This window comes from Oncorhynchus masou, chromosome 8 (genome assembly GCF_036934945.1).
Source record: "Oncorhynchus masou masou isolate Uvic2021 chromosome 8, UVic_Omas_1.1, whole genome shotgun sequence".
NCBI classification, from domain to species: Eukaryota; Metazoa; Chordata; class Actinopteri; order Salmoniformes; family Salmonidae; genus Oncorhynchus; species Oncorhynchus masou.
In genome coordinates this window covers 28,252,547-28,264,673 of record NC_088219.1, presented here as the reverse complement: position 1 = coordinate 28,264,673, position 12,127 = coordinate 28,252,547, and the positions used below count along the sequence as shown (strand labels likewise).

The window sequence follows — 12,127 nt, the reverse complement described above, 5'->3', positions numbered from 1 at the left end:
TTCACTATTATTCTATAATGTAGAAAATAGTTTAAAAAAAAGAAAAACCCTGGAACGAGTAGGTGTGTCCAAACTTTTGACTGGTACTGTATATATAAATATAAATATAAATATATATATATATATATATATAATATATATATACACACACACACACTACATGAACAACAGTATGTGGACACCTGCTCGTCGAACATATCATTCCAAGGGCATTAATATGAGCTGGTCCCCTCTTTGCTGTCATAACAGCCTCAACTCTTCTGGGAAGGCTTTCCACTAGATGTTGGAACATTGCTGCGGGGACTTGCGTCCATTCAGTCACAAGAGCATTAGTGAGGTCGAGCACTGATGTTGGGCAATTAGGCCTGGCTCGCAGTCGGTGTTCGAATTCCTCCCAAAGGTGTTCAATTGGGTTGAGGTCAGGGTTCTGTGCAGGCCAGTCTAGTTCTTCCCTACCAATCTCAACAAATCATTTCTGTATGGACCTCGCTTTGTGCACAGGGGCATTGTCATGCTGAAACAGGAAAGGTCCTTCCCCAAACTGTTGCCACAAAGTTGGAAGCACAGAAGCGTGTAGAATGTCATTGCATGCTGTAGCGTTAAGATTTCCCTTCACTGGAACAAAGGGGCCAAGCCTGAACCATGAAAAACAGCCCCAGACCATTATTCCACCTCCACCAAACTTTACAGTACAAATCAAATCAAACTTTGTCACATGCGCCAAATACAACAGGTGTAGTAGACCTTACCGTGAAATGTTTACTTACAAGACCTTAACCAATAATGCGGTTGAAGAAAGAGTTAGGAATATATTTACCAAATAAACTAAAGTTAAAAATAATAAAAACAAAAATGTAACACAATAAAATAACTAGGCTATATACAGGGGGTACCGGTACTGAGTCAATGTGCGGGGGTGCAGGTTAGTCGAGGTAGTTTGAACATGAGTCGACGTAATTTGTACATGTATTGGGGCAGGTAGCGTTCTCCTGACATCTGCCAAACCCAGATTCGTCCGTCGGATTGCCAGATGGTAAAGCATGATTCATCACTCCAGAGAACGCGCATCCACTGCTCCAGAGCCCAATGACAGCGAGCTTTACATCACTCCAGCCGACGCTTGGTATAGTGCATGGTGATACTAGGTTTGTGTGCTGCTGCTCGACCAGGGAAACCCATTCATGAAGCTCCCGATGAACAGTTCTTGTGCTGACATTGCTTCCAGAGGCAGTTTGGAACTTGGTAGTAAGTGCTGCAACTGAGGACAGACGATTTCGGCACTTGACGGTCCCGTTCTGTGAACTTGTGTGACCTACCACTTTGCGGCGTAGCTGTTGTTGCTCCTAGACTTTTCCACTTCACAATAACAGCACTTACAGTTGACTGGGGCAGCTCTAGCAGAGCAGAAATTTGATGAACTGACTTGTTAGAAAGGTGGCATCCTATGACGGTTCCAAGGTGAAAGTCACTGAGCTCTTCAATATGGGCCATTCTACTGCCGACGTTTGTCTATGGAGATTGCATTGCTGTGTGCTCGATTTTATACACCTGTCAGCAACGGGTGTGGCTGAATTAGCCAAATCCACTAATTTGAAAGGGTGTCCACATACTTTTATATATACAGTGTAGTTGTGTAGAGAGAGATTGATTAATTTCAGTTTGACCTTTCATGTTTTAGTTTTATAAATTGTATTATGTTGCTGGTTATTGTTACAGTATAATAACTGTATTACAAATATTATTTTTAGTTTCAAACCATACAGTATGCAGAGCAGCAGAAGTAACAATCTGCTATAGGGAAAGTAAGACAAATATTAGGAAATTAATCATACAGTATCAGAGAAAGACTACAAAATGGTTGTTTAAATTAATATATCCACATAGACAGTCACTGATTGGAGTTTACCAGAGTAAGTGCCCCTCTACAAGGCCCCTCTTAGCGTTGTAAATTTGCCTATTTGTAAGTTAAGATTTTTCTGTATCCTTTTCTCAAAAGTAAAAAAATAAAGAGCATTTAAAAGGTGTTTATCAAAAATATCTTCCCAGGGGGCTGATGGCCCCAATCAATGTTATACTCTCCTACGCCCCTGCCTGTAGTATAGTTACAGACAGAGACTGTGTGACACACAACACTTTAATTAAGTTAGAGGATATCTCTCTCTTTACCCCGTTGGTCAATCTGTCTTTCTGTCCTTCGTTTCCCCTGTGTGGGAGGCCAGTGTTCTGGGGTAAGAAGCTGGGAAAGTCCCATGATTTATGGCCTACTGCAGGCCTGACTGCCTCTCGCCTCAGCGAGGTTAGCAGTGAGGGTAACGAGGGTTGATTGCTTCGCTCTATTCTCTTATTTGGGAAATCCTATATCGTTCATTGGGATTTATTGTCACTCTCATCCTCTGCAGTTTGCGATCTGATTAACATCATATTTGGGAAAGGGAAACAACTTTGAGTGCATTTTATTAGTTTGATTATTACATTGTGTGGTTCAGATGTTAATAATTAAGCAATGCAGAGAGAGAGAGTTATGGAGATTTTATCACCTGTCTCACATGGTAGACTTTCATTTCCCTGTTATATTTTTTTCACTTTTCACCTTTAGAAGGCAACTACATGCACCTCATAAAACTATAAACACCTATTTATACACTGGACAAACCCAAGAGCTAAACTTGTGATTCTTTATTTAATTTCCTCAGAACTTAAATGCAACTCCTTATAGATTTCCTAATTTCAGTAGAAAATATATGAAATACTTTTTTAGAATCCATTTCATTAATACGTTCATCTTTACAATACATGTTTCTCTGCTTAGGTAGAGTGATGACCACTATTGCTTTCAAGTGTACCAAAGCAGCAAACCACAGTGAATATGGATGGATCACACTTGTGCATGGTCTACAAAACCCTCCATACTCTATGCTGACTGTTGAATCACCTTGAGGTCCAGTTGAATACTCCTGCTCTCGTTTTGCCTCAGATGGAGGATCAACAGACTTCGGGTTATTAAAGCCAGCCAAGCTTACATGGAGAGCACGGCACACGGCAGAATATTGTGACTCAAGGCCAGAGGAGGAGGTTTGTTTTTATCATGGCAAAGCACCCAAATCATGTTGGTATGAAGAGGGCTATATAAATGCAAATTGTATTGGAGATCTATTAGAGTCCTGGAAAAGGGTTGTATGTAAATGTCTATAAGACCACAGTGGAGCACTCAGCCCAGGCAGATTAGTATGGGCTGTGATAAAAGACAAAATAGAAATAAAAAAAATGGAATTGCCTTGTGGTAAATCATGGTGAACAAGGTGAGAACTTCACTGAATGGTTGAGGTATTCTATGTGATTTATTGTATATGCAAGAGAGATGTATTGAAGAGAGATTGTTGTAAATGCGCCAGTGTCAGAGATTGTTGGGTGCAGTTCATAGTATTTGCTTTACTACGGAAAGAACTCTCATGCATAAAATGTGATCGTGTTCAAATTCTAAGGTACGAAATCCAGAGATCATTAGAGTTACGTTTCGTAGTAATTTGGGGCTTTTATTGTAGTGGTGCAAATTCTCTAGTCTAGACGAACTACATTAGTCCAGCCCAATGAGAGTGAGAAACAAGGGAAAGTTTCAATCGGGTAAATCATTTCTTGCTTTGCTTGTTTGTGTCCTAAAGGATACTGAATAATGACTTTATTTTACCCTATAAAATCACAACCAATATAGATCAATTAATTAACCCCATAACATAAACTCATCACATACACATGTTGAAATGTATGTTGTTGAAAAACAGTACAAGTACTATGCAACAAGAGTGGAAATGTGAGTGCCGTGAGCAAGCGTTGTCATGGAGATCAATAGTAGAGAAATAGTGCCCTCTAGTAATTTTCTAGTGGAAGCGCAGGCATTCCTGTCGGACATTCGGTGCTTGGGCCTTAGTAGCTAGGTTTCCATCCAATTTGCAACAGATTTACATGGGAATATTCTGAAATCTGCATAACAATATGCACATTATCCCACCAGTGTGTTGCCAAGAAACAGATTTATGACAGATAAAAGTCTGTGCTTGATAACATAGTCCAACTCAATCATCAAGTTTGCAGACGACACAACGAGACGGTGAGGGCACTTGGAGTGTGGTGTCAGGAAAACAACCTCTCACTCAACGTCAACAAAACAAAGGAGAAGATCGTAGACTTCAGGAAACAGCAGAGGGAGCACCCCCCTATCCACATCAATGGGACAGCAGTGGAGAAGGTGGAAAGTTAAGTTCCTGGGCATACACATCACAGACAAACTGAAATTGTCCACCCCCAAAGACAGTGTGGTGAAGAAGGCGCAACAGCGCGTCTTCAACCTCAGGAGGCTGAAGAAATGTGGCTTGTCACCCAAAACCCTGACAAACTTTTACAGATGCACAACCGAGAGCATCCTGTCGGCAACTGCACTGCCCTCAACCGCAAGGCTCTCCAGAGGGTTGTGTAGTCTGCACAACGCATCACCGGGGGCAAACTACCTGCCCTCCATGACACTTACAGCACAGGATGTCACAGGAAGGCCAAAAATGTCATCAAGGCCATCAACCATCTGAGCCACTGGCTGTTCACACCACTATCATCCAGAAGGCGAGGTCAGTACATGTGCATCAAATAGCTTCTATCTCAAGGCCATCAGACTGCTAAACAACAATCACTAACTCAGAGGCTGCTGCCTACATTGAGACCCAATCACTAGTCACTTTAAACAATGGCACTTTAAATAATGCCACTTTAATCATGTTTACATATCTTACATTACTCATATCACCTGTATATTCTGTATTTTATACCATCTATTGCACCTTGCCTATGCCGCTCGGCCATCGTTCATCCATATACTTATATGTACATATTCTCATTCACCCCTTTAGATTTGTGTGTATTAGGTCGTTTTTGAGGAATTGTTAGATTACTTGTTAGATATTACTGCACTGTTGGATCTAGAAGCACAAGCATTTCACTACACTCGCATTAACATCTGTTAACATTTTCAACTCTATCGATGTCTTTGTCACAAAAACAGATTAGTTAGCCTTATAGCAAATTTGCCCCACAGTGTGGGTCAGCTACCTATATGATGAGATTATTACGGATAATAGGAGCAATAAAATTTGTTTGTTAAATGGTAGCCAAGCATCGATCATCATGTCACAAGAATAAGACCCTCAATATTTATTGAAAAGGTGGATCAAGCTCATCACCGTGCACTTTCACAACCATGTAAAATTCATCATCATTTATTTAATCTCTAGACTAACAAACGGCATGCTTTCCCGAATCATAGTGGGAGGACCACATAACATCATTGCGTGACTCCAAGTTGACTTCGATATGATAGTTATTATAATATTTGCGAATTGAGGCGTTTCAACTGCCATTTCTCGCATTATTTATTTTACCGACACAAAAAGATCAGACCATTTTGAACAAACACATTTTATTTGTTCATGCTTCAGGTAATTAAATCGGCATGAAATGGTTGGATAGAAACCTGGTTACTGATACAGAGCAGGATATTTCCCTGCCCCACTGGTACTAAGGACAGAGTTTCAATCACATACACGCAACAAAGTACCCACTGGGCAAAAACTGGTTGAATCAACATTGTTTCCACATCATTTCAACCCAAAACAATCTATGTGATAACGTTGAATCAACGTGGAAAACTAAATGTCATCAACGTAAGGGCATGTTGTTGTTTTTTTCACCCAACTTTTAACCTCAATCCAATGACACGGTGAAAGTTTTTGTTTATTTCACGTTGAATTCAAGTTAGTTGACAACTCAACCAAATGTAAATCAAAACTAGATGTTGGAACTGATGTCTGTGCCCAGTGGGTCGTGTCTATTCAGCTGTTCATTCTTAAAAAACGACTTTCATAATGTAGACATCTTCATAATAAGCCTCCTGACTATTACAAAAAGGTGGCAAAAGTAAGCACACAGAAATGACAGTTGAGTAATATCTGAATAATTGAAATGTTTAAATAATAACGTATATACAGTATATACAACTGGAGAAGCATTAATAAAATGCTGGTAATGTCAACATTACAGAAAGTTTCTCTTTAAAGTATTTACTCTATTGCAACTGGCTCATGATCTAATCAAAAAAATATCACAATACTTTAAAAACATATTATGACAGCAAGTCAAAAGCTTTGATAATGAACACCACTCCACCTTTCACCTCCTACCCTTCGTTTGAGTCTTTGGGAATAAGTATGCCCCTGGCGTCACTTCTTACGAACTGCTATGTTCTTGCACACCCATGTCATGCCATCCTATAAAGTAAGTAAACAGACTCATATTACACCGGCATAGTATTAAACGTTAGTGTGCAATCAGTGTCTATGATGCTCTCTAATTGTGCGTACAGTATGTGTGTGTTGTGTGCAAATGTAGTGTACGGGCGGTTTGTGTGTACAGTGCATTCTGAAATGATTCAGACCCCTTGACTTTTCCACATCTTGTTACGTTACAGCCTTATTCTAAAATGGATTAAATTAATATTTTTCCTCATCCATCCACACACTACCCCATAATGACAAATCGAAAACAGGTTTTTAGAAATGTTTGCTAATTTATAAAAAAAATGATAAACAGAAAAAACATATTTACATCATAAGTATTCAGACTTTTTGCTATGAGACTTGAAATTGAGCACAGGCGCACCCTGTTTCCATTGATCATCCTCGAGATGTTTCTACAACTTGATTGGAGTCCACCTGTGGGAAATTCAATTCATTGGACATGATTTGCAAAGGCCTGTCTATATAAGGTCCCACAGTTGACAGTGCATGTCAGATACAAAACCAAACCATGAGGTCGGAGGAATTGTCTGTAGAGCTCTGAGACATGATTGTGTCGAGGCACAGATCTATGGAAGGGTAACAGAACATGTTTGCAGCATTGAAGGTCCCCAAGAACACAGTCGCCTCCATCATTCTTAAATGGAAGAAGTTTGGAACCACCAAGACTCTTCCTAGAGCTCGGGCCAAACTGAGCAATCGGGGGAAAAGGGACATGTTCAAGGAGGTGACCAAGAACCTGAAGGTCACTCTGAATGAGCTCCAGAGTTCCTCTGTGGAGATGGGAGAACCTTTCAGAAGGACAACCATCTCTGCAGCACTCCACCAAGGATGTATAGTAGAGTGGCCAGACGGAAGACAATCCTCAGTAAAAGGCACATGACAGCCAGCTTGGAGTTTGCCAAAAGTCTTCTGAAGGACACTCAGACCATGAGAAACAAGATTATCTGGTCTGATGAAAACAAGATTGAACTCTTTGGCCTGAATGCCAAGCGTCACGTCTGGAGGAAACCTGGTAACATCCGTGCGGTGAAGCATGGTGGTGACAGCATCATGCTGTGGGGATGTTTTTCAGTGGCAGGGACTGGGAGACTAATCAGGTTGAATGAAGCAAAGTACAGAGAGATCCTTGATGAAAACCTGCTCCAGAGCGCTCAGGACAACAACCCTTCCAACAGGTCAACAATCCTAAGCACACAGCCAAGACAACACAGGGGTGGCTTTGAGGCCTCCCGAGTGGGGCAGTGGTCTAAGGCACTGCATCGCAGTGCTAGCTGTGGAACTAGAGATTCTGGGTTTGAGTCCAGGCTCTGTTGAGCCAGCCGCAACTGGGAGACCCATGGGGTGGCACACAATTGGGTCACGTCTGGGTTAGGGGAGGGTTTGGTTGGCAGGGATGTTCTTGTCCAATCGCACACTAGAGACTCCTGTGGCAGGCCGGGCGCAGTGCACGCCGATGGGGTCGCCAGGTGTATGGTGTTCCTTCGACACATTGGTGTGGCTGGATTCTGAGTTAAGTGGACAGTGTGTCAAGAAGCAGTGCGGCTTGGTTGGGTTGTTTACTGAGTAATGGGTCTGAATACTTATGTAAATGTGATATTTGTTTTTTCTTTTTAATACATTTGCAAAAATGTCTAAACCAACGTAGATGTGTGTTTTATACCTGTACTCCCTCTGCGGTAATTGCAGAGCAGGCCTGGATCTGCCATACCCGGTCTCTGATGGTGTGCAGATTGAGGCCCTCAGCTAGCTCTGATGCAGGAGCCGCAGTCATCAGGTCCTGCTTGTTGGCAAATATCAACAGTGGCACCATGCTCAACTTCTCTTCTTCCATCAACTCAGCCAGCTCCTGTGTGTTTGTGTGTGTGTAAGAGAAGGGCGGGGGAGGGGTTCAATCAATAACTGCATCAAAATAGGGATATCAGAAGACAGCTGAATAGAATATTGTGCATTTTTACAGACTGGTGCCGCTTTACCTGACCGGTCTCTTCAAAGCGTTTCCTGTCTGAACTGTCAATCACATAGATCTGTGACGAAGATGGACAGAGGAGAGTATTAGTGACAGGTAGAAAGGTTCAACCGTATCAAGCTGTCTCTATTTATTTGTGGTCAGAACTTTTTGGACCTACCAGTACGTCTGTGTTCTCAAAGTAGTTCCTCCAGTACGGGCGGATCTTGCGCTGGCCTCCAATGTCCCAAACATTTAGCTTAAATCCCTGGGACTGCATGCTCTTTATGTTGAATCCCTGTGGACAGAGGAGGAGAGTGCCCATCAATGCAATGCTTTGGACAGTTTGTGATCACTGTGAGCATGTGTAACTATGCTTTCATGAGTGTCTGAGCTGTGTTTATGCTATTGTCTGTATGCAGGGTTGGGCAGGTTACTTCCTAAATGTAATATTTTACAGTTACTAGTTACCTGTCAAATTGTATTCAGTAATGTACATTTTGGAACACCCAAACACAGTAAAGTAATATGTTTACTCTCTGTTACTTTTAGATTACTTTCCACTTAAGAGGCATTAGAAGATCACAAAAAGGATCCATCAAATGCATTTGGTGCGTCATCATAGTGATCTCTGCATTTTTTTAAATTTTATTTTTAATTGGCTACATCATTTCTGAATTTAAAAGTAATAAAAGTAGTCATCTAGTTTTTCAAAAGTATCTGTAATCTGATTACAATATTTTGAATGGTAACGTAACTGATTGCAGGTATTGTTTCTTCTAATAAGATAATATGTAACTGATTACATGTAATCAATTACTCCCCAATCATGTGTACATCAGTACATTTACCTGAGTAGGGGTGATGTGGCTGACATCCTCTGAGGCCAGCTGTTTAAGCAGGGTGGTCTTGCCAGCATTGTCCAGCCCTAGCAACAGTAACCGCACCTCCTGGTCCGGAGAGTGCTTCAGTCTTCGCAGAATCGACAGCAAACCCTGCAGTGCATCACACATCCAGGTCAGGTGACATCATGACAAACAGCACAAGTTGGTATTTAGGTTATAGCTATGTAATGAAATAAGAACCTAGGCAACAAGGCATTATGTTCAAACATAATTAACAGCAGGTGGTCCAGCTACAAACAACTTCTGTTCTGTTATTAACAGGGTTACCTGAAAGCACATTATTGCATAACAGAGCCAACACACCAGGGCAGAAATAATGTGAGGCCAGAGGCCAGGGGCCGCGGGTAACCTCAGCCAATCACGAAACGTCCTGGTGTGATTGGGTTTGGCATGGCACAGATTAATCAAGACGAGCCCGAGCTCTGTGTGCAGGAGGAAATAAGCACTAAGAGCACAGATTTAACTGTTAGCCTCTTGCCATGGCCTACTTTCACACCACCTTTGATTGGACAGTTGAGACATGTGCACAGCACGAAGACTCTTCCAGTGTTGAGGGAGGCTTAAGAGGTCTTCTTATTCACTGCTGTCACTGTACTTTTTGATCTAGCCAACGAAATCGACAGTAGATTCTCTACCCACATCCTTGTGACATAGTTAATGTCACAATCACTGTAGATTACATGCAAACTGAGTAGGCAACAAGAATTAGGACTAGCTAAATACATTTAAAGACTACACGTGTCACAGGTGATTCTGTAGTCAGCTTGGAGGATGAATGTATTTTCAAAGGTTTGGGGTACTTTATTACTGCAGGAATCAGTAATATGGTATCAAGCCGTACTTGTTAGTTTAAATAACTGATTACCAACCACAAGTTAAAAATGTGTCCATAACATTTGAAACGTTGTCACTGTTATTAGCTAGCTATAGCTTGTCTATGCGTAACCTTACTTGACAGTTAAGACATGGTATTATTTGTTATAAAGTTATGTTCTGACAGTAACAACGGTAATTCATTATTTACATGAATGACAATAGGCATGCCCTGCCAGGTAGACCTTGTTGGCAGGTACAGGCTGTACTGTAGCTAACGTTAACTGTTAGCCGTTAAAAAGCTACGTTAAAGTTAGTCGCGTCGCACTTTTTGGATAACTGACTAACGTTACTCTCTCATCCATACGATATTGCATTTAGCCATATAGCTCAATTCCAACTTTATGTTGATCATATTGCAGGGTACTTACCATGGTTTGCTCAGCTAGTGGCTCCTGTTCGGGCTCAGTGAGTGGATTAGCTAGCGAGCTAGTAGCATTTGACTATATTCATTATGAACAGCTGAAAAGCTCCCCGTAGCTATGGTAGCCGTGACGTCACCATAAACAACGACCTGGCCATTATTTGGCCGGGCACGAGACCCATTTATATCTGCGATTATTTCAGTTTTTATGAATAGGAATGGCCAATCTTAATGACTGATCTCTTACTAAATTGTCTTCATTTCCAGTGCTTGTGACTCACTCAGACAAATAGTCTACAGCAGGGATTTCGCAAGTATGGCTAACTGCGGCCGAGAGTATAGGCGAGCTGGTGTGTCGAAAGGAGTGAGTGAGTGTGTGTGTGTGTGTGTGTGTGTGTGTGTGTGTGTGTGTATGGAAAGCGAATAAGGTAATATGGCAGATTTGTTGTCACTCAATACCGTTTTGCGTGGCTGATTGGGCTGCACAACAAATCGATAAACCGGCAAACCTGACCAATAGTGTGCAACTGCAGCCCGCAATTCGGCAGTTCCCCCCTCAATCATTCCATTGGTACATTCATGAACACCCCCGCTCCCCCCTCGAACAATTCAATTCAAGGGGCTTTATTCGCATGGGAAACATTTGTTATCTTTGTCTAAGCAAATGAGGTAGATAGTATACAAAAGTGAAATAAACAATAAAATGAACAGTAAACATTACACTCACAGAAGTTCCAAAAGAATAAAGACGTTACAAATGTCATATTATGTATATATACAGTGTTGTTACGATGTACAAATGGTTAAAGTACAAAAGGGAAAATAAATAAGCATAAATATGGGTTATATTTACAATGGAGTTTGTTTTTCACTGGTTGACCTTTTCTTGTGGCAACAGGTCACAATCTTGCTGCTGTGATGGCACACTGTGGTATTTTACCCAGTAGACAGTAGATATGGGAGTTTATCAAAATCGGGTTTGTTTTTGAATTCTTTGTGGATCTGTAATCTGGGGTAAAAATGTGTCTCTAATGTGGTCATACATTAGGCAGGAGGTTAGGAAGTGCAGCTCAGTTTCCACCTCATTTTGTGGGCAGTGTGCACAAAGCCTGTAGCCTGTCTTCTCGAACATCTCATTGGTTCTGTGCACCCCATTGTTTACGAGTGTATGGCTAGCTATAGCTACCCCTGCCCCTTCTTCAAATCAAAATCAAATGTTATTGGTCACATACAATTGGTTAGTAGATGTTAATGCAAGCGTAGCGAAATGCTTGTGCTTCTAGTTCCAACAGTGCAGTAATATCTAACAAGTAATCTAACAATTCCTCAACAACTACCTAATACACACAAATCTAAAGGGGTGAATGAGAATATGTACATATAAGTATATGAATGAGCGATGGCCGAGCGGCATAGGCAAGGTGCAATAGATGGTATAAAATACAGTTTATGCATGTGATATGAGTAATGTAAGATATGTAAACATGATTAAAGTGGCATTATTTAAAGTGGCATTGTTTAAAGTGACTAGCGATCCGTTTATTAAAGTGTCCAGTGATTGGGTTTCAATGTAGGCAGCAGCCTCTCTGAGTTAGTGATTGCTGTTTAGCAGTCTGATGGCCTTGAGATTGAAAAATAGCTTCTATCTCTCGGTCCCAGCTTTGATGCACCTGTACGGACTTCGCCTTCTGGATGATAGCGG

At 41.3% G+C, this 12,127-nt stretch overlaps 1 protein-coding gene across 3 annotated transcripts; it reads right to left on the bottom strand.

Annotated features, from left to right (window-relative positions):
* Window positions 1-5,444: 5,444 nt before the first annotated feature.
* LOC135544478 (ADP-ribosylation factor-like protein 3) lies at window positions 5,445-10,776 on the bottom strand. 3 transcript variants are annotated; one of them, XM_064972121.1, is made up of 6 exons: window positions 10,433-10,776; window positions 9,135-9,278; window positions 8,465-8,581; window positions 8,312-8,362; window positions 7,999-8,184; window positions 5,445-6,308 (listed from the first exon to the last, which is right to left on the bottom strand). In XM_064972121.1, the coding sequence occupies exons 1-6, from the start codon at window positions 10,433-10,435 to the stop codon at window positions 6,261-6,263; spliced, it is 549 nt and encodes a 182-aa protein (XP_064828193.1). In that variant the 5' UTR covers window positions 10,436-10,776; the 3' UTR covers window positions 5,445-6,260. The 3 variants fall into 3 exon arrangements, with proteins under 3 accessions (XP_064828193.1, XP_064828191.1, XP_064828192.1); XM_064972119.1 differs by lacking the exon at window positions 10,433-10,776 and having other exon boundaries at window positions 9,135-9,296; XM_064972120.1 differs by lacking the exons at window positions 5,445-6,308; window positions 10,433-10,776 and adding an exon at window positions 6,424-6,752 and having other exon boundaries at window positions 9,135-9,296.
* Between the last annotated feature and the right edge of the window lie 1,351 nt (window positions 10,777-12,127).